The sequence below is a fragment of the Magallana gigas genome, chromosome 4 (assembly GCF_963853765.1).
Source record: "Magallana gigas chromosome 4, xbMagGiga1.1, whole genome shotgun sequence".
Classification (NCBI taxonomy): domain Eukaryota; kingdom Metazoa; phylum Mollusca; class Bivalvia; order Ostreida; family Ostreidae; genus Magallana; species Magallana gigas.
The window spans coordinates 33,032,045-33,055,933 of NC_088856.1; the positions used below are offsets into that span (position 1 = coordinate 33,032,045).

The 23,889-nt window shown below is 33.7% G+C and overlaps 1 protein-coding gene across 3 annotated transcripts; it reads right to left on the bottom strand.

Moving 5' to 3' along the window:
* Positions 1–2,679: 2,679 nt before the first annotated feature.
* Positions 2,680–23,533, bottom strand: LOC105348817 (deaminated glutathione amidase). 3 transcript variants are annotated; one of them, XR_004596664.2, is made up of 11 exons: positions 23,216–23,533; positions 18,824–18,979; positions 17,863–18,063; positions 16,024–16,134; positions 15,815–15,916; positions 15,133–15,295; positions 13,619–13,738; positions 9,238–9,413; positions 4,387–4,547; positions 3,005–3,073; positions 2,817–2,888 (listed from the first exon to the last, which is right to left on the bottom strand). XR_004596664.2 is itself a non-coding variant. In XM_034449331.2 (10 exons), the coding sequence occupies exons 1-10, from the start codon at positions 23,429–23,431 to the stop codon at positions 2,793–2,795; spliced, it is 1,410 nt and encodes a 469-aa protein (XP_034305222.2). In that variant the 5' UTR covers positions 23,432–23,530; the 3' UTR covers positions 2,680–2,792. The 3 variants fall into 3 exon arrangements, 2 of the variants coding, with proteins under 2 accessions (XP_034305222.2, XP_034305223.2); XM_034449331.2 differs by lacking the exon at positions 4,387–4,547 and having other exon boundaries at positions 2,680–2,888; positions 23,216–23,530; XM_034449332.2 differs by lacking the exons at positions 3,005–3,073; positions 4,387–4,547 and having other exon boundaries at positions 2,680–2,888.
* Between the last annotated feature and the right edge of the window lie 356 nt (positions 23,534–23,889).

Consider the following 23,889-nt stretch of genomic DNA (forward strand, 5'->3'; position numbering starts at 1 on the left):
ACATAATAAGTACTAGACTTTGACCCGTGCGTGCACGGGTTGACATTGCATATCGGACACTTACGAATAGGTACATCGACACAGTTTATTATTGAAATTTGCATAACAAAGCTATAAGCCTACATTAATGGTATTAATTTCACTACACTTTCCTTAGTTTGGTAAATCTAACTGTGTCTCGGGAAAGGCACTCCCCACAGTTAGAATGCCTCCGTTATACCCGTAATGTAGCAGAAAATTGCAGAATCGCTCCGGAACGATTATGGAGAAAGTTAATGAAGTTGCCTTGAAAATAACAGTCAAATTCATCACAACAAACCTTTTTCAGATTGCAAATACCTTTTATCTAAAAATTTTAATCCACAGAATGGAAGAATTCAACACTTTTTCACCAATGTACACGTATTTTCTTTGTAAAACTGGGTCCGTAGGACATTATTCATTTTTACGATAAAACATATTCTATCTTCACTCTAACAAATATAATGTAACTTTTTATGTAATCAAATATTTTTTGTCATCACGAAGACAAAAGTAATTAAGTACTTACATGTACTTGAAATGTATATTTGTTATTTTATACTTTCTCTCATAAGAAATCATTAATATATATGAACAGATCATATAGCAAAAGTCCAATGAAAATTTACCCGTATATGTTTTATCATTTCTGAGTTTATTCATGCAGATGTGATATTGTGGAAACGTAAACTAAAGATCCCGTTAGCGTGAATGTATTGCGCAAGCGCAAGATTGTAAAATCCAAAAAATCCAAGTGATTTCCGGGAATTTTTGAGGAATTTTCGTTGATTATTAATTAGCGAAGCTTAACTGAGAAAAAATAAAAACAAATTGGTAATCTTCAAGTACCAATTATGTTTAAAATATATAAAACAAAAGACAGTATTCTTCCGATTTCTCGGTATTAAAGACAAAAAATTCGAGTCTATTATTTTAATATAGTAGTATAGATTCATTCGTACATGTTTTAAGAAAAATTATAAATATCAATTTCCTCAATAATACAGGAAACATCAACTTTTTTTGATATGCTATTAGGCCTAGTATAAGTTAAATACTAGTACATATATCTTAATAATATATACTGAAAATACACAACTTCTAAAAGTAAAGTGTTCTGTAAACATTAACACGCGATCTGGAGCTGGACACGTGAGTCGGTCTGCTACCGTTGACCAGATAAAGATAACGAATTTATGTCAAAGGTGTGAGCGACATCTGGTCAGAAATTCGTGGACAGTGCACTCTTCTGGCCCCGAGATTATAAAACATGCTTGAGTACGATCTCATACTCCAAATCGTACTCCGTGCTCCAAATCGTACTCGTACTCAAGGTATCGAGGTTATAAAACTTTTTCATACTCATACTCGTACTCCGGCTGAGTACAAAACGGCAATTTCTTGAGTAAGCTATAGAGCTTTCTCAAAGTCGTATTCCAGACATTTAATTTAAATAAAATGTAGTGTAAACATATTATATTGTTATGTTGCTGTATTATACGCTATGAACATGTATGTAAATCATAATGGAAAGGTTTTTTTCCCCATTTTATCTAGAAATATCTAGATATAACGGAGGTGAATTTAAGAGTAGGGTAGAGCTGCAACCATGATTATCAAAATAACTTTTAGATATTTTGCTTCATTAATGAATAATTGTACATGTAAATCTACGTACAAAATAACTTTATTGAATAGTTCGACTTTTTAAGAATTCTATTTTTAGTCGAATTCGACCCATAAGTTCCCAATCATTTAAAACCAAGAAATCAATGTGTATAGACCTTGAAGCAAATAATACGCGGGTTTTGAAGTAAATAAAAGTAACAAAATCGATTAGAAATGGGTTTTGTGAATAAGCAGTTTAACAACATTGAACATATTTGTTCGAGTATGATGACAATAGGTGGAAAAAAGAAACCCACTGGGCGTCAAAATGCTGAACGACACATTTTGATAAGACGGACGTTAGACAACAAGTAATACAAGGCATGTTTGGAGTCATTAGATCGTTTATACTTATGAAAAAATCTAGAAATGTATGTTGAATGTGCACTCAGGGTACATATTCAAAGAAAATATTTTTTCCAAGACATTTTCGGAAATAAAACGTAAATTTCATCGTTAACGATGTGGAGGGTTAGCAACAACGTTAAGACTGGAAATGTTCTATCACAAATTGTATAAAAAATTTTTGGGAGAATTTCCTATAAGCGTACATGTATCTATAAAGAAATTTGCAGCCTTAAATCTTTAAATCTGAATCATATCAGGGTGCTTGATTAGTATTGCTCTATTAAAACTACATCATATTGAAAAAAAAATGCACCACACATTGTGCTTTTTAGCAATAAAATGCAGCAATTATTTGCAAAATGTGACAAAAATGTGACAAATCATCATGGCACTTGGTTTTCGATTAATACACAATAACCCCAAAACTAGCTAGACTTCCTTCAGGAATGACAAGAGGCAAAAGCAAACTACGTCTGGTGAGTTTAAAGGAACATTTCCTGTGGATATTCGCAGCTGTTTCATGAATTAAAGACGATTAATTTCCTCATCTAACTTATTAGTAACTGAAAAAAATGGAGGTTTCTCTAAAATTTGATTAACTCTACATAAACTACAATATGATCCCTCTGGTTACTCTGCAAATCATAATATCCAATTTTAATGTCCGTGTTGCCAACAAAGGTTAAAATATTTTGCAGTTCAGGAAAGGTCTTTACACAAATCAGAAAAGCTAATAGTTTATATCTGTCATCTTATCACAAGAAGTAATGTCTCAGTTCTGCAGCTTCTCTATTCATTTCTTCCTCTGACCTGCGATTAATTGCTTGGATATCCTGATCATGTGTAGCCAGCTAAAATGATAAGAAGTAGAACCAATTTAATGCATTCATTTAATAAGTTGTACAACTTCTATTCCTTGGAGCACTTCAAATGATGCTGGCATCATAATTTTTTTAATCATAATTACCTCTCGATACACATCATCGTTATTTGGGATATCAGCTGGTTTTCTGGGTAATATATGGAAATGAACATGCTACAACACAAAAAATACCCAACTCAATCACTTATATGTTTGGAGAAAATAAAGAGGACCATTAAGGTTTATTATACATGTACTTTCATGTTAAATACTGAAATCTAATAGGATTAGACGCAGTGGACAATCCGTTCTATTAACCTAAGCGTTAGCAACAAACTTGGCAACGAGTTACACAACGAATTGTAACAAGCGCGTAAATTATACGGTTCACAGTAGAATTCACGTCATTTCTTATAAAAACAGTAAAATTTTCTTTAAAAGACATTAAGTATAATAAAATAAATAGTGCTTGTTTGGGAGGATAACAGCTGAGTTTGACACCTCTCGAAAACCATTGTCATCCCCCGCTTCGCGTCGGTTGAAAATAGTTTTCTCGGGGTGTCAATTTCAACAGTTACCCTCCCAAACATGCCCTTTATATATAATATTATCTTGAGCAATACGAGGCATAGGTCTGTCGAACTTGATCAGTTTTTGTACTGAGGTGCATAATTAGGATTTTTATTTTTGAAGCCACAAATCTTCCATAGTAATATTATTTATTCGTCATATCTTTCAAGCTTGAGACTTCAACTGTGAAAATATAGTTTTGTGTATAAAATTATGTTAAGCATGAGTTTTGAGTATGGAAAGCCATTAAATTCAAAAGAAGGCCACGGTGACTAAAGTGGTACACTTTATTTCAGTATATGCCCTGAAATTCAAAAGTTGTTTGAATCTCGAATCTCATGAAAATACACATAAACCATTTGGAACAATTGGGTATAAAGTACCAAGTTACCCACTTTCATTCTTTTTCAAAAAGAATAATGACTTCAACATTGTGTCAAGTTTAATTTTAAGATGTAATAAAAAATGAAGCAAATGGCACATTTTCTCATCATTTTTTGAAAAGAGAAAATGTGTCCGCAGCTGTCGCTCACAACGAGATGTATAGTGAGTGAATTTCTGTCGTCAGATTTGAAACCGCACTTCCTTGTAAATTTCAAATGGCTATCAATGTCAGGTTCTCGGCGAGAACAGGTAACATATATTTTAAAGAATGCCATGCGTTTAAAGAAAATTAAAATATTCTGCTGATCCTAAAAAAAAGATTTGCAATTAGTTGTTTTAAATTATTTTCTTTGCAAATTGTTCGGTGCCTTGTTGCTTTAACGGAAATTGTCGATCGATGCCTGCTCTGCTAACGTGACGGCACAATGTCTAGATAAATGGATAAAATAGATAGACGGATCCAATGGACCAACCCAATCTTAACAAACGTTATGTCACGTGGCAGCCATCTTAAGGGAAAACAGATTTCTCACCGTAGCCTTAGAGGTTTGCATCTATGTCAGTTGACAAAATTTCTGTTGTGTATATTGATTGTCCCAGGATGGTGCAACCCACACATTGAAGGAATGAATTGTGCTCAAAGAGATTTCATGACAGGAAGCCTCAATATTTGGTTGCACAAAGAAGGGTTGACCTGGCAAAGGGAAACAACTCTTGCAAAGTGTGGATTGAATTCATGAAATTGTGATCGTTTTTACTGGCTTCGTTCTCCAGACCGCCACTCCGTAAAACATAAAATACATGTATACTGGAGCGTAAAATATTTTTATTTTTATTCAAGTTGGTGCATCCATTTACAATTTAATTTAAGCTGCACTCGCCTTAACAGTCACACCCTAAAAACATATTATATTTAATGTGCTAACACATTATGAAGTTTTAATGTGAATTTCATCGTGGGCGACTGCTGCACACATAGTTTTCTAATAAAAAAAACTAATAAAGAATTGATCTTCTGCTTATATTTAAGAAAAACTAGATGAAGCCCCGCGCAGGAATTAACTCGCTTAATATGATGCAGTGCTTAATATGTTCTTATTTTTTATCTAATTTTTTAATTTTAACTCAAACCAGTCAGTGGATATTTAGTGCATTGTGCTCCTAATTTGGTTCTTAAGGTCAATTTGTATTACTATAATTGTTTATAATCATAATTTCAGATAAAAGTCTGTTTTGAAATGGTCACCCAATGAAACTTTACCATTTCATGCATCATCATTTATAAAAAACACAATATGTTCATTGTTTACAAATTAATGTCAAAACCACGATTGACACATAAAAAACCATTATAAACTCATTCAGAACAATCACTGTAACACACACAAGCAGAACTGGTACATACAGAACCATCACTGACATACATCAAATGATGTACAGTGGAGCCTCACTTATCCGGACACTTTTGCCCCCATGTATATCAGAGACTTACAGAACCACCACTGACATTCACATAAGTATCACTGAAACATACAGAACTGCACTGACATAAACATTTAAATAACTAACACATACACACTCATGGTTTACCATCATTATAGACATGCTAATTCAATATTATGTTCAAATCTGTTGCAAGCATACACAGAACCAACATTAACACAAACAACCATCACTGACACAAACAGAACAATCACTGACAGTCACATAACTATCACTGAAAGACACACAACCATTACTGACAGTCACACAACCATCACTGACACATATCAACCATCACTGAGACAGACAACCATCACTGACAGTCACACAACCATCACTGACAGACACACATCCATCGATCACTGACAGTCACACAACCATCACTGACACACAAAACCAACACTGACAGACACACAACCATCACTGACACAGACACACACAACCATCACTGACACAGACAACAATCACTGACACAGACACACAACTATCACTGACAGACACACAACCATCACTGACAGTCACACAACTATCACTAACAATCACAACACCATCACTGACAGTCAAACAACCATCACTGACAGTCACACAAAACCAACACTGACAGTCACACAACCATCACTGACAGTCACTCAACCATCACTGACTGACACACAAAACCAACATTGACAGACACAACCATCACTGACACAGACATCACTGACACAGACAACAATCACTGACAGTCAAACACAGCCATTACTGACACAGACAACAATTACTGACAGTCACACAACCATCACTGACAAAGACAGCAATCACTGACACAGTCACACAACCATCACTGACCAGTCACACAACCATCACTGACACAGACACGCAACAGTTTATGACAGACACACAACAGTTTATGACAGACACACAACCATCACTGACACAGTCACACAACCATCACTGACAGACACACCACCATCACTGACACAGACACACCATCATCACTGACACAGACACACAACCATCACTGACAGTCACACAACCATCACTGACAGACACACACAACCATCACTGACACACAACCAACCCTGACACATACCAACCATCACTGACACAGACAACCATTACTGTCAGATACACACAACCATCACTGACAGAAACACAACCATTACTGACAGACACACAACCATCACTGAGACAGACACACAACAATATATGACAGACACACAACCATCACGGACTCAGACAACCATCACTGACAGACACAACCATCACTGACACAGACACACAACCATATATGACAGACACACAGCCATCACTGACACAGAAAACCATCACTGACATATACACAACCATCACTGACACAGACACACAACCATCACTGACAGACACACAACCATCACTGACAGACAAACAAAGCCATCACTGACAGACACACACAACCATCACTGACAGACACACACAACCAACACTGACAGACACACAACCATCACTGACAGACACACAACCATCACTGACAGACAAACAAAGCCATCACTGACAGACACACACAACCATCACTGACAGACACACACAAGGTTTACTGCCAATCTGCCGTGATATAAAAATGTATTAAATTTAAAAAAAGCTAGTGTTAGCACATGTTTTTGCATATTTTTAAATACCAAAGTTGTCAGATTTAAAGTATCTGCCCGATGGTTATTTCTTACTACATTATCTGTTCTGGAAAGATCTTACCATCAAAAACTAACATCACATCAAATTGTGCCAGTTTTTGTTTTAACTTTTATGTATTTATCACAGTCCAATCAAAGGTATCTGCCTGCGACGCAGGATGAACTCGTCCTACACTTTTCTCCTTACGTTAATTAGTCAACCAGCATTCTTGGTTACCCCGTTCTGGAAAGTTCTATCCCACTCTCGCCAGAGGTCGTGTGTCGCAAGCGATTAAGTATCAAAACTAAAATTGCGCATTCAAGAAACGAATTGGCTCATTTTATTAATTCAACATTTGTCAAATCTGACCTTAATATAAGTATACTCTAAATAAGTTCTCAGTAAATGTATTCACTCTTTGCGTAATAATTCCATATATAATTTCATTGCACGCATATATTTTGATGCAAACTTCCCCTGACTTTGATCCGCCAAAGCGTGTCCACCACCTTACTCTCATTTTTGCTATTTCGAGCTTGTTAATCGAAAATGAAAGTACGTTTTTAATTAATTTCACAATAATTACTTATTAGGTACGATTCAATTATAGCTTACGGACATTATCTCATACGTGTTGGAATACTAAATGTGTAAGCAGTTACTCTGGTGCAGGCATTTTGTAGTTTATTTTTTTTTTAAAAGTCTTAATTTATAATGCCCTTTTTATGACGTCACAAATACCCTTGTGAAAGTCTAATCAGGGAACAATTTATAGATTTTTAATGTTTAGGCATTCTTGTGTAAATAAATGTTGCATTTTAATTTATTGTGATATTTAAAAAAACTTTAAAACAAGGCAGGAAAAATATCTCGGTTTTTTTGTGAGGAGCAATCATAATTATATAAAACTAAAATTTTTAAAATAATATTATGCATGTTGCAACATATTAATTAAGTTATGTTCTGCACTTTAAAAATCTTAATCATGAGGTGTATGGTTCTTTTCAGCCTCATTCAAACGACAGATTTTTTAGGTCATTAGCATGCAGCACTGAACCAAGCTGATCAAAGGAGCTTGTAAATAGATTAATTATCAAATTAAAATTGTGTTTGTTTATTACAAAATTTAATCAAATTGTTTTTCACCCCATTTACTTTTTTTTTTACCTTAACAACCATGCTGAATATATGTAAATATGTTATTTTTGTTCATGTACCTAATGTAACATTTCATGGTTTTGAGTGAAATAAGATAAACTGGCATTAACGGAATCAAGCTTCACAGCTGGCTATGTACAAACAATAGGCTCCATCTCAGACTAATTAAGCAGTTTGAGGAAGGTGCAAACCATTGTTTAATCACACAAATAATAAATAATTCATTGAAGTGTGGTTGTCATTGTTTATATGTAATAAATTTTCACTAAATTAACTTTTTTTTTATCATGAGAACGCTAATTTGACCATGACAGAAACGTGTTTAACCTTTGCAGTCTAGCATTATAAAATGGTTGGGGAGAACCATGAGAAACCTGATCCAGGTTAACTGCATTTCACAATTCTTCCTTTACCTGCATGCTCATCTGCTAAATGCCAAGATGTAGAAAAAGTCCTCCTATTACCAGAATCCCAAGCCCAAAGGCTATAAACTTAAAAGGTAGAGGCTTCGATGCTTTTTGTAACAATTACTCAGTTTGCATTGTATATGTCTGGTTCTAGAGAAGAGGTTTTTCAAAGAATAAATGCTTATTTATCATTTGACCATTTGGCTGATGGAGCCTCATTCAAACGACAGATTTTTTTAGGTCATAAATATTACAATTTTAGAGGAAATGTCAATGCTTAATTTCTAACCATGATTTTTTGGGTCTGATTTTCATGTGTGGAGAATAAAACTATCAAAAATTGCATTTTCAGTATTTTTTTCTTCAGTTCTTTCCATAAATTCAGAGTCCGGAGGATGCGGGTAATGGATTATATTTGATATACATATGTATCAATAAAGTTTGATAACTTGTCAATTGGTTCTAAAGATTTTAATTAATTGTTACTCTAGCTAACCTTGACTTTACAAGCTGTCTATCTGTCTATCTCATAACTTATTCTGAAGTTTTCTGACAGGCTCTCCAGAATTAATTGGAACACGCAACCAAATAAGAGGTGAAAAACAATTCTAAAAATTATGTTTTCTTGTTTAAAATGAGCATATCAAAAGCAACTGAATTAAATCAGAGTAATAAACATAAAATATAATAACATGCATGTACAAGACACACCTCTACCGTCTGTCCAGAATCGGGGCCATCCTGCACAGCAATCGTCAATGATGTCCCCTTAAAGTGGGCTTCCACTGCTCTACAAACTCGCTGAACACACAAAGATAAATCAGCTACCTCAGCTGATGTCAGGTCACTAAAACGTTTTGCTGGGCGCAAGGAAGACACAAGGACGTATGTTTGTAATTCAAGGAAATGTAAAATAGCTCTCAGGTGGCTCAAAGCCAAAAGAGATAGGTTAGCTAGTTACATACATTCTGTATTTGAAGTAAGAAACTAGAACTGTCCTAATAGAAATAATACCCCTGCAATGCTAATTTCAAGTGAGACAAATATTAGTTTAATGAAAGTAAATTAAATAAATTCAAAAATTAAAATCATAAAGGTTTGTGATACATAAATTAATCACAAAGACCTTTTGAGGATTCTCAAAAATGCATTTAATTAAGCTTCATTCTGCAGTAAAGTAAAATATGGTAATGACCACCACCTTCCTACCTGGAATCTTACAACAAGGATATTGATAGAAAATAATTGTTCCATATTTGTTAACGTTCAAGATAGCTTTTATGTTTAGTTCACTTATCAATCATTCATTCAATGACACCATCTGGCATTTATTAAAAAAAAAATTGTACAAATACCACACTTCAGTATTTTGGGCTAGCCAAATTTTACTTTACTATTGACAAGTCTACTATTTATTTAAAAATCTAAAAACTGTTTTTGTTGTTTTGCTTTAAAGCTATACACGCTATAATTTGCGTCAATTTTGAATGACAGTGAAAACGCATGTGTTTGTCAACTTATAAAAGTTATCCTTAATCTGTAAATTACAAGGGTGAATTCCATCTCGTTACAAAGATATAGATTTTTAATTGTTTATTTTCCTGCTAGGAAAATATACCTTTTCATGAATATTGATGAAGGAAGAGCAAACCGACCTCATTGCGCATGTCCGCGGAGAACTAGGTGGTCGTTATTGTTTGCCTAATTAAATATCCAACTTGATTTTTAATATGCTTAACAGTTGTTAATTTGAAATACATACATGTATAATGAGTAAAATACGCTTGCGATTCACGATACCCTTACTACTGCATTAACACTTATAGGATCTATAAATAGCACATAGGGGAAAAACACAGGTCTACGTCATTTCTTTAAAGGAAGTATTCATATCTACTCACAGGCTTGTATTTTTTTCTTTTGTTTGTACTCGTATATCGGACAAATTTATGCTTTACTGAAAATATCCCTTCCTTTGTGAAACTATCACAATTATGAAGATGTTGACCCTTCACCAGTTTTGGTATGATAGGCTAAATTTAGCTGTCGATATCACGTGATAGATTGATATTCACGAGGAGGCATTACTTTCCTGGCAGGAAAATAAATATTTTTTATTGTTTAATATTTGATATATTTGTTACGTGATCGAATTGAGCATTATAATTAACAGAATAAAGGTAACTTTTATTAGTAATCAAACACATACATTTTCCCCTTTATTCAAAATTGACGCAAATTATAGCGTGTATAGCTTTAAATAATTAAACAAAAAAAAATCTGGAGGGCTTCCAGGTCTACATGATCTGCCCCATGGCCTGGCATGGGGACCTCGAATCTCACCATTCAGGACATTATGAACATAGTAACAATGCATGACTTTATCTCCTACAACTGTGAGAGTACAGAGGACCAATTGCAGTAGGTCACCTTAGTGCCTCAGGTGTATTCCTAAAAAACATTCTAGAAGTGTAGAAAAATTTTTTAGTTTACAAAGAAAAAAATCAATATTCACTTTCCTGTAAATGTATACACGTATGTGATACATTTACAAACTTCTGCATCCAACGATATTTGTACATTTGTTTTTGAGAAAAAAAACCCGCCTATTGACAATAACCCCTCCATTTGCAGTAAATTAAAATAGCCATGTAAAGCTCTTCTGTGGATAACACCTTGAATATGTTAGTAATCTGTGTCTTGGCTGATGCAATCAGTTATTTCAAAATTTCCCCACTTTCTCCTATGGTACAATGCAACTCCATATCTCAGAAAACTGATCCCATAGGACTATGATTTTCTTTGATAAACTTGCATTTTGTTAGATAGCTTGTATAAACTTGCAAAACATTATCAATATTTGTCTTTGATGTTCTTATCAGCTTTTAAGAATCTATCATTGACAAACAAAATCTATAGGGCCCTGAATATAATGTATTTTGGCGCATAATTTAATAAATTATTAGATTCTGCTTCATTGTGTTAAAATTTGGCTATTGAATATTTGGACCTTGTGAGCTGTAACTCACCGTAGGAAAACAAACATGCAAAGGTATAAATATCGGGGCCACTGTGGTAAGTTTATAAGTTGTTTTAACTGTTTAATCTAAATAAAGTTTGGTTTGACACAAAGAGGTATTAATAGCGCCTTTTCCCATCATTTCGCCTACACCTGTGTTTGGACGGAAAGTACCTGTTACTAAAATAGCTTCAGGTACCTAGCTGTCGCAATATGAATTTCAAAACTTGGATACACTGTACTGATTTTATAATGGTGTCTGTAACAACTGATTTGTCATAAATTCGGGAAAACTCTCTGTATAACAGTAGTTGATATTCGTGATAAGTTCAAGCAAAATGCAATGGATCTATTAAGTGTAAATAGAGTACATGTATAGTGTTAATGAAGAGATTTATATAATTATATTGGGTGTGCTCATACTCAGACTGAATTAAACAAGATAATTTAAAAAAACCCCAGAAAAATAGATACATGTAACATAACCTCTCTATTCTGTTCATGTTTCAATTTAAGTGAAAAAAATTACTACTTAGTGAATTCGATCCAGCGACCACAAGATCATAAAGACCTCCGTGTTACCACTAGGCCACGCATCTAACAAATTCAGACGATGCATTTTCAATATGTATGGCTATATACATGATTGTATTAGAAAAGACACTAATTGAAATATTTGTCCAATTTTCAGTAGTGAGTACGAAGACCACGTTAAACCAAAACTAATTCTATGTAAACGTGTACTACAAATCCTGTATAACATAATTTTAATCTGATGTTTTTGTTAGAGTGGTTCAAATAGTCAAATATCCAATTTTCAATCGTATACTAACTACTTTCCTATATATCCCTAACAAAACCTGAATATTCTAATGATGTCGTGTAAGATAATTAACTTAAGACTCTTAGAGCATGGTGGTTGTGTAATTTGCATTTCTTTGAATATATTTAAACTAAATATTGTATTATATTGAAAATGTTTGATGTTTTGCAAAAGGCTATATTTGAGGCCAAATCGTATATTAAGTGCGCTATACCTCTTTCTAAGCACAGGGTCTACCTTAATGAAAAATCCAAGTGCACATCTTCAGATGGTGTTTAACATAAGTACAAAGGACTATGTGTGGTATGGTCTAATATCTGCCCCCAATTTTAACCAATTTTTAAATAGTGTCGTATAAAAATCAAATTTTCATAAATCATTGTACAGTAACCTATCACTTTAATCTTGATTTTAACCACCATTGCTCATTGGCTATTTATCTATGATGTCAACTTTATGACCTTATTCCCGCAAATTTGCAAACGGATGAAAATATCCTCATTTTTGCTTTATATTTTGCATTCGGAAGTATAGAGCGCAGGTCTGCTCAATTAAGATTTTAACATGTTTTTCTTCAATTAATTATACACATTATACTAAAAAATGGTACCTGAGCAAGCCTGCGCTCAATGTTTCCCAGTTGAAAAACAATCGGAAAACACCCATATTTGCTTCAAAACATCAATTTATCAAAATTGGGCAATCTTCATGACGTCATTTCTACATGATGTCGTCACTGTGGTGATAACCTTTTGCACCCTTATTTTTAATATGATTCTAACTATCTTCACCCTTATTTTTAAAGCGCTTTATTAAACTTTAATTTTGGGGGCAAAAAATGCATAAAACCACAAATAGTCCTTTTCAGACTGTTCCATGCAGTAGTAAAAAAGGGGAATGAAATTGCATCTACAGACAGACGGACAGGGCAATTCCAGTATACCCTGTTTGCTAGGGTTTAAAAATAACCATTGAGCTAAGAACAATTAAACCCTATGACATTTCATTCAACATTATAAACATCTACTTATAACTCTGGTGTCCTTTGAAATTATTACAATTTGGATGATAAGTCAACCTATGAAATAAACATTTGATGATGTAAAATGAATCATTTAATTTTCAGACAGGAAATCTCTAACCATTTAACTTGTATCAATTTCAACCACACTTTGCTAATGATGGAAACAGGAACTGGGGGCAGACTGTAGGCTCTGTAGCTAATCTTAATCTGATCTTTTTAAGGATACGACCTGGAAGCACTGGTTTGATGTTAACAAAGGCAAAGCTAAGAGCTGTTTTGTAGAACACCTGTCCACATCCAATTGAGTGCTGGCCAAACTGATAATGAAAGGTATCATCGATATTGCCTACAAAAAATTCGATCAAGAAAGCAAGTGACCTGGTTTGAAGACAAAACTGACTGAAAAAAAATAAATTAACACACATAAAATGACAGGATGTCTCGGTTAATCACAAGACTACCCTTTCTGCAGTCATGCTCATGTAAAAAACTTGATATATTAAGTCTTACATACAAGATATATTGTACTAAGTCATAATAACAAGATAATATGTTGAAGGTATGAGATAACAAACACTTTCAAACCTTACAGTCTCATGTATGATTGAGTTTATATCTGTCACCTTTTAGCATGTGTGTGACTGTCAGTCATTACATCAGGTCTCAATAGCTCAGCTAGTGGTTAGAGTGCTGGCATGGTTAAACAGAGGCCCTAGGTTCAATTTCCAGTTAAAACTTTTCACAATTTAGTATATGTACATATTGTTTACACAACTTACTATCAATGACCTTGTATTGATGTAGTAGTTGGGGCTATATGGACCGTGGATATCGGCCTGGGTAGCTCAGTGGTAGAGCCACCCAGGCCGATATCCACGGTCCATATAGCCCCAACTACTACATTATAGTAAGAAGGAGGAATGAGTATATAAATACAACGAAAACATATGGCTGGACCAGGAATCGAACCCGGGACCCCTGCAACTCTAGTCAGGAGCTCTACGACTGAGCTACCCAGGCCGATATCCACGGTCCATATAGCCCCAACTACTACATTGATGTCATACTAGAAAAGGTGAATATGGTAAATAATGTTCAAAAGGCATAAATGATGAGTCAAAAATTAACATAAATGTATCATATCATAACTTTTTATAAGTAAACAACTTATCAACTGCCAGAGAAAGGCTGTACATCTCAGTCAAAGATACGTTGCTTATGCGTTAATCAAAATATTTTATATAATTGCTTTGTTATGATCCTTTTTCAAACAAGAGATGTTTGTGAAACACTTATGCCCCCTCCCTTGGAAACATCCACAAAGAAAATGAATGGAAACTGCAAATATTTGGAATTTTATTTATGTATTTATCACTGTGTCAATTATGCTCTTCATCAAGCCTTACAATGTATTTGACTCTCTTTGACTCTCTTTGGAGAGTACATGTTTATGTATAGTGGGGTACTTTCTACAAGCCAATATCAACCAAAGTTACATGTACTAATACTAAGCCTTATAGAGTACTTTTCTACCAAGCACAACAAGTTGACCGCACTTGCAACCCAAAAGGGACTCTATTTTATCAGCCTCATCAAATTTTCTGTAAAGACCCAGTGTTAGTCCTTTCTACATCTAGTCACACACTATATCAAATACCAGTAATTATTCATCATTTCAAAAACGTATTCATAAACAGGTAGGTAAAGATGGAAATTTTTATGAGTTGAAGTGTGTGCAACCTTTGTTATATGACTGTAAGAATCCGTATAGATCTGGCCTTCTGTGTCTCATTATGGGCATCTCATCCCGGATCTTTTTAATCATGTTTAAGTTGATCTCAGCAAAACAGACATCAACCCCATCACTGCATTGAGCAATCACAGCTCCCCACGGATCAATGACCTGGGATAAAAGAAAAACATAACTTATTCTGTTCATTTACACATTAGAAATAAGATTATAGGAAGGATTTATTTGCAATCCTGTAGGATCTACTATAAACATGGATATTTCCATTTGTTGTGGTTAACTGAAACCAAAGTGAAAAATCCCCCATTTTTCCCATATAAATTTTTATATATCTAAAAGAGCTGGGCTGTAGGATCATAGCTTGCTGGCTGGGATGTTCTTGAATCTTGTTGTGGTCGACTCAAGCAATCATCATCTTCTACATGTATCTTTGAAGTTGATATTTTTCACTAGTGTCATGTAAACCAAATTTTAAAAGTTCCTTTGAAGGAGACATCATATTGCCAATGGGAGAATTAAAAGGAAGTTTCAATTATTCATTCTTGTTTCTGGCTTAATATACACCATTGAATTTGAGAGAATCAAACTGTTACCGGTAATCTTTAAAATTTTAGGGCCAAAATAGATTATATTGTACATTGTCCTTTCAACGTTTACAATGACTTGAGTCACCATGGAATGTCCATAAGACACCCTCTTGCTGTTGTGTTTGCCAAACTGAGCTGCTGCCACCACATAACACTGTGTCTCTATTGCACGACTCCGGAGTAAAACCTACCAAAACAACAATTAAAATATAAAAGATTAACAGTCCCATGTGCAATTTCAAACTTCTTCAGGACTAATCATCCTCAATTTCTCATAATCTTTTCTACACTCACCTCCCAGTGGGCCATACCAGTGGTCACAGTGAAAGCTGAGGGAAAAGTTAGTATGTCTGCTCCCTGCTGGGCTAGAACCAATGACAACTCGGGAAATCTCAGGTCATAACACTGTATCTAAGTCAAGGATTTTACCAGCACATGAACCTGCTATCCTTTTAATCCAGAGCAAATACTGTGGAATCAATAGATTTTGTGGTAGCTCAATTTTCAAAGAATTCATAAGTACCTCTCCTCAAAGAATTAACATATCCTCTATGAATTAATAAATTAGGGTTATAGAGTCATGTTTCCTTTTGTAGATGTAAGATAATACACAAAATTACATCCCAAAGAACCTGTAAAATTAAAGCAATCAATAAAAATTGGTCCCAACAAATTTTAATGATTCCGAAGTATTATTAGACATTGTTGGGGTTATTTTTATTAAATATGCATGCAATCACAACCCTTAACCTTCTGACCCCATGAAGTGTATATCATTAACATAGGACATCAGAGATAACAGAGTTCACTGAGATGAGACATCATCTTTGTAAGACCACCTTTATAACATTAAATGAAAACCATAGCAAATGACCTATTTATTAAATATGCATGCAGTCACAACCCTTAACCTTCTGACCCCATGAAGTGTATATCATTAACATAAGACATCAGAGATAACAGAGTTCACCGAGATGAGACATCATCTTTGTAAGACCACCTTTTTAACATTATAGAAAATCATAGCAAATGACCTATTTAAACAATAAAATGCTTTCTTTAGTGATTCATACCAGAATACCCGGTATGAAGGTAGCAACATTGCAGAATTAAATCATTCAAAACTTGCATTGGCAGCTTTCTTAATTTTTTTCTGCAATAATTGCTACCTTCATAACCCACATCAATAACCAAAGAAAACTTTTTATTGTTGTCAATATTTAAATCTTTCTTTAACAAATAAATGAACTGTTGCAAAGAATAAGCAAAATTAACTTAATTATTGTTAATGTATCTCAGTACATTAGAAATAGAAAGAGCCATTTATTCTTATATGGTGGCATTTAAGTCATTTTAGACATTTCATATACATGTAGTTTGATACATAAACTGAAATCCATATACATTGCAAGTTCATTTTTTTAGTAGTTGTCCTTTGAACCTTACATTTAAATTACAGACATTGTCCATCTTTGTTGTATATGGAGCAGAATAAAGTGGCAGTGTACAGATTAGCTCAAACCTCTGTGGAAGAAAGAGAGAAAATGTTTCAATAGCAACAAAACAATAATAGTGAGGGTGCAGCAAAGATTTTTACAGTATCTGAAAATTGAGAAATGATAATTTTGACATTTCTACTGTGTAAAGTTGAATAATATTTAAGGCAAATTTAACAAGGATTCATGTAGATCGCTGGTTTTTGTAATAAATTAATGTATCACTTGATGGTCCTCTGGGAAAAAAATTTATTAGGCTTGCTATTGACTATTAACTGACAATGAAAATATATCAGACTAATCAATCTCAGAGATGGCTTTGCTTCACTGTCTTTGAGATTGTTCAACCAATCTGTTTCCTTGGTCAGTCAGTAACAATTTTAATAATTATGTAATAATATCTTTAAGGTCTATAGAGGCATGGGCTAATAGTAATATGAAATACTTTTCATAAAGATGTGGGTAACCCTTCAACTTTAAGTACCCTCAGATGTTGAAAAATAGCCATTTCAAAATTTCTATCTTGAAAACAGCTAGGCACTAAAATGTATGTAAATAGTACCATTCAATACGGTAGATGTCAATGAGCCAATGACTATGCAACTAAAGTTAAGTGTGATATATTTTCCTAGGATACAATTTCCATGCCAACATTTCCAGCTGGAGTTTTAACAGGAAAGGAAACTTTGTTCCCTGGGATTGTATAGTCACTTTCACATAGCCTGACCTGATCTTTTATGTCAAGGTCAAATAAATGTGTTTTGCTGTATGTGTCTCTGATCTGTCCTTGATTGTCGATAATAACATGTGTGTTTAAGACTCTCTGTTTATCATCACTCTGAAATTAAGATATGAAAAGCAACACATGAACATCTATGTTAATTGAAAAACAATTATATCTATTTATGTTCTGCAGTCACAACCCTTGAACAACGTTCTTGACCTTTTACCGGTATGCAATCCTCATCTTCACCTACATTAACAAATACAGTTATACTTCGATATCTCAAACACTGATATCTCAGATACAATGAATACGGTATGTCAAAGTGATTTGTAAGTCCCGACCCCTTATCTCTTAAGTGATTTACCCTTGATATCTCAAATACTTGGATATCTCCAGGTTTTTAAACTGTCCTGTCTAGTTAAAGATAACGAAGTTTGACTGTACATAGTAAAAAATATCACCATTCATCCAGATCTGATGGAAACCCCCTAATGTACAAGAACCAGCACCATTAAACCTCTTATCTTGCACAGAAAGCCCACTTCTTATTGAAATATTGCGACATGTCAACAATTCTTCAACAGACATTGAAATCATAGTTCTAGTTTCTATTGAAATCCTCGAACACTTAAGGTCAACACAAACTTTTTATCTACAAGAATCTACCGGTACATGAATCTGTAGTCATAAAAATCATAACCTCAGTGTCCTGAGTACCGTATTACTTATATCCAATAAATACGGAAATCATATCTAATTTTAAATGAAATCATCTTAGATAAATGTACTCTTGATTCTCCATCAGACAAGGGAATCATAAATCTATTTTGAACAGTTTGAAATCAGTTTGAAGGAAAGCAAAGACTTGTACCTTCTGATGGAATCCTCCCAGAGACAGCCAAATACCCTCCTTCCTAGCCAGATCTTGGTATCCAGAAATTGTCTCCCCTTCCAAACTTTCTGCTAACTCAACACTTTGAGATTTTGTTTCACCAATGTAGTCAATTGCTTCAGGAAGAAAAACCATCTGTTCAAAATTAATCGCAGTTTTATAAAAAATGTGTTGATATGCATATATATTCAATGACCAAATTTGTTTTAAAACATTTAGCTGCAGGTCCATAGCTCCCGGTCTGAACAAATTCAGATGGATGACCAGTTGAGAGCTACAGTTCTGTACATGTTAAAAAGTAGCAAATTACAGTGCACAAAAATTGGGCTAGTTTTGGGGTGATAAATCTTATTTCCACGCAAATTCTGTGAAAAAATGAGTACCATTAAATTCTTCAGGCATTTACTACTGATATCTCTTGCCTCAGACTTTCTCTTAAACAGGCTAACAAACCTCGGGAAATAAAATCAATCATATTAAAAAGTTGTGTTATACATGTTCTCCCTTTAAAGTTAAAAACAGCAAATTGTCAGTTCTATATTTATTTCTGTTTGTTGATTGGCTGGGAGAATAAACCTGTGGGCGTGCCATGTAGTTTTCTTGAGGGCTAGTTTTGTCGATTTACAAGCTCAGGACAATGTGGACATGATAAGTCTCATATATATATATATATACACACACACACACACAGTATATACATACACACACACAACTCAACAGGACTTCATACTGTTGGTTTATTACTTTTTAAGGAGGGCAATTTGGGTTTTTTGTGGAAAAATTACAATAGTAAAATTCTTTATCTTTTAACTATATTTCAATTACACCAACTCTAGTTTATTTGCGAAGTTTCAAGAAAATCGACAATTTGGTTCTTTTAAGGGATTATCTCAAATTAGAGGTACATTTATAGGAAACTGTCATTTTCCACACTTCAAAGCAGATAAAAAAAATACTACAATAGCTTTTTTTCTCAAATTGTTATAAATGATTAGTAGTATAATTTCTTATGTAATATGTAAAAAAAAAACTTAATTCTACTGTCTGGTTTTCAGTAGGGGCCATCTTAAAATGCACCAAATTTTGCTATATGTTTGGAGCATTACGAATACTAGATATTAGTAAAATGGATTCATTAAAAAAATAAGGAAAATGTCCTCAAGGATAGCATTATTCTGTGTGCACTACTACAAAGCTTCATTTTGTCACGTCATAAAAGCACAACGGCAATGCTCCCCTACTCTACAATGGAAAAAGTTGTTTAAAAATAAAAATCTACTTTAAAAATCTAAATATTTTTATCTGAATTTTGTCTATTCTGTTCAATTTTATAAATATCGAAAAAAATTCATAAGAAGTGTAAATACAGTGCATTATACTATATACTATATATGCAAAAACATGCGCAATAAAAACTTAAGTCAGCCTCCTTAATTCACAGTTAAACTCTAATTAATAGCATAATATTTTTGCTTGTCTATAGTTTTTACATAAACCCTATTCAGTGAGAATGCACAGTGTGAAAGCAGAATAATAATGAGATTATTATTTGGTGGTATTTATCAAAAATAGTATTCTATATGCATATATTGATGTTTGACAGGATCCTGGCTTGAAATATGAACAGCATTTGTCATAATTATTTGAAGTAGAAATTACATGGATGAAGTAATTTTCTATGTAAACTAACTCATATAATTATGAACATCATGTAATTGATGTGTATAAATTGTCTATATCATTTTTATATTATACAAGCTGGTACACACGATAAGGCTTGCCTTACAAGTCTTAAAACTTAAGTTCTTGCCTTGCCATGTGTACACCTTTAATACACGTTTTTGCTAGCCTTACAAGTCAAACTTACGAATAGAGCACTGCTCTATTTCCTAATACAAGACTTAGCTGACCTTTGTATCATAGCCAATGAAAATACCCTAATGTCAATCTATATCAAACCGTACATGTGGGTAGATTTGAGTGACCACATGCTATGTGAGCAGTTAAAAGACTTAATAACTTTGCAAAGCACTGCTGATCCATCCTAACAAAATTTCTAAAGGTGCTAGGGTCTTCTAGGCACAATTCATGCAGCACCGTATTGTGCGCACCGTGCACAGCTCTCCTTTGAACCCAAAGACTTGTCCATACGTGTCTGTGTACCCTTTTCCTCCTTTTAATTAGTTTAATTACCTGGCCAATAAAATAAATATTGCTACAGTTATGATATCGTCCTCCAGTTTTGCAATGTTTAGAAGAAAAAAAACATGTGGGGATTATGGAAATGATGTTATGAATCATGTAAGATTTGCCTTATCGTGTGGACACTACAGATGTAAGGCTCGCAAAATGTAAGTTTTAGACTTAAAAGGCAGGCCTTATCATGTGTACTAGCCCTAAGGCATATTTTCATTGTATATTTCAGGGTTTTCGTTTTGATACAGTTTATAAATCATTACTATTATTCGAACCACCAGTATTGTTATTTTTGGTACAACGCCCAATAGTAAAGCTACTTCAACTGTTCCCTCAACCAGTCTAGACGGACTCCCAAAACAGAGTCAATGAAAGTGAATTTCTGCAAGTATTTTGGACTCCATTTTGGGAGCATACTCATGTGCACTTGTACAAAAAATGGCATTTTTTCGCTAAAAACATGGGGTCCACAAGAAATCATCTTGCAAATGCTGCATGTGTTGGCAAACTTCTAACATGTTTTAAAAGACCCAGGACATAATTTACTATCGATCATATTTGCACAAAATTGGGGTTTATTTGCACTTATTTGCAGTTGTTGATCTCCGAAGTTGGATGTTTGGACAACTTAAATTCACATAACACACAAATTGATAAGTGCAAAAATGAAAAGAGCTTGGATTACTAACAAAAACTTGCTGCTCTAGCGATGATTAAAAACGTCTTATTTGTATTGAACAAATAGGATTGATTGTTTAAAAACTTATAAAATTATTCATCAAAACAATTATATTCGCTCGCGGCATTTCCAATGTTAAGAAACCATGTTAATTATTCAAGATAATTGAATACTTCAGCCTGAAAATGATGTAAATGAGACTATACTTTAACAAACAATGATAAATAATCATATCCAAGCATTTAATTTATTTCTAAAAAGTTATAGTTATGCGTGATTAAAATTATGGGTGAATTTTTCATTTTTAAAATTAATCTAACATTATACAAGTAAACAGTTATGAACATGTGACATAAATATGACACATAAACGTTCAGAAATGTTTTTGAAAGTTTAAAGTTACTTTTTGTCATGTTTTTGGCCAATTTTAGAGATTTATTTAGAACTAAGGGGCATAACTCATGCGTTGTTTACATTTGAAACGCCATTTTACCTCAATGCATTATGGAGCCAAAGACTCTGTTTTGGGAGGGGAACGGGACGTTTCGCCCCTATTGACGTTTCGCGCTGAGACGTTTCGCTCCTAAAGACCTTTCGCGCTGAGACGTTTCGCACCTATATTATATATATATAATTATATATATATATAATTAAAATTGACTTTATTGAAAACATATCTACAAATGATCATGTTTAATGTGGTACATTCACTGATAATTTTAATAATGTAAAAAGCGATTATTCTATCCACGTTCAAATATAATTATGTTTGTTTAGCAATCATTATTAAGTGTCTGAATCGGTTTTCTAATTAAGATATTATAACTAATTTGGAGGCTCTCCATGTCAAGCTAAAGAGGAGAAATTAAACTTTTATGATAAATAAGATTTGAATAAATCATTAATTTTTGTCAGTAGAATGATTTCTCTTCTAAGGAATATATAACAGATAAATTTTTGTACAGGGCGACAATAATTCAATTTTGCTCGGCATTTCCACAAAAGTATGGCTAACAGAAATTTATAATCCGATGTTAATATATATATATATAATTATAATCATATATTAGAATAATTTGATTAGCCAAAGGTGTTAAAACTTATTTAGAGGCTCTCAATGGTAGGTTAATATCAATTTACTGTTACCACATAATTAAAAGCCGCAGAACATCTAAATCAAGCAATCATAATTATGTGTCTCATCAAATTTCTAATTACCCTAAGGTGTTATAACTCATTATTTGGAGGCTCTCCATGCTGATATCAATTTACTGTTACCACATAATTAATAGGCGCGAAACATCTCGGGGCGAAACGTCTCAGCGCGAAAGGTCTTTAGGGGCGAACCGTCCCGCACTCTTTTGGGAGTCCCGTCTAGACCATGTAGACTGGTTACCAAATACTCGCGGTTGACCCACTGTTTCCTAATTGTTCAAGATGGAAAGAAAAACGTTTTAAGAGCTGTACTTTGCATAAACTGTCACTGTACTATTTACCTTTGCACCTCTGAAAACTGCCTTTTCAACGAGTGATTTAGCCTTTTGAAAATTCTGCTTCTTGTCCGCTGTGCATGAGAGTTGACAAACGCCTATCAGAGGGTTCCCTGCTGTATCTGGTTTACATGGCTCTGTCGACATTGTGCACAGCAGCGAGGACGGTCTATTTTTGAAAATATTTTGTCGAAGAAAATATTTTAAAAGCCTGGATAACATTTATTTACTTGTAAACATATGTAATATCAGATAATTCATAAATGAACGATCAGTTCAGCATGGGATTTTGTAACCGCCCAGTAAATGAAAGAAAAATGTAGGCAGAATGTATATTCCCGAATTACTACAGTCACTCCTCTTAATTTATTGTACAAAGTAGCCTATATTAGTTTTAAAAAAAAAAGGCTGGCCTGGCTAAACAAAATTATTCAACGGAAGCATGCATGTATCAATCAGGCTGTCTTATAAAAAATGAATTTTTAATTTTTGCTGCTGAACGGAACGTGCAGAATTTTCAGTCTTTCCTTCGATCTAGTGCACAAACATGTACATATTACATGAAATAAAATTATTTCATTATTTCAAATTATTTTAGGAAAGTACATATATCAAACAATTGCCTGTAAGCTTGAAATCGGAAGATAAAACAATCAAATTTTAAATTGTACATGTATTTG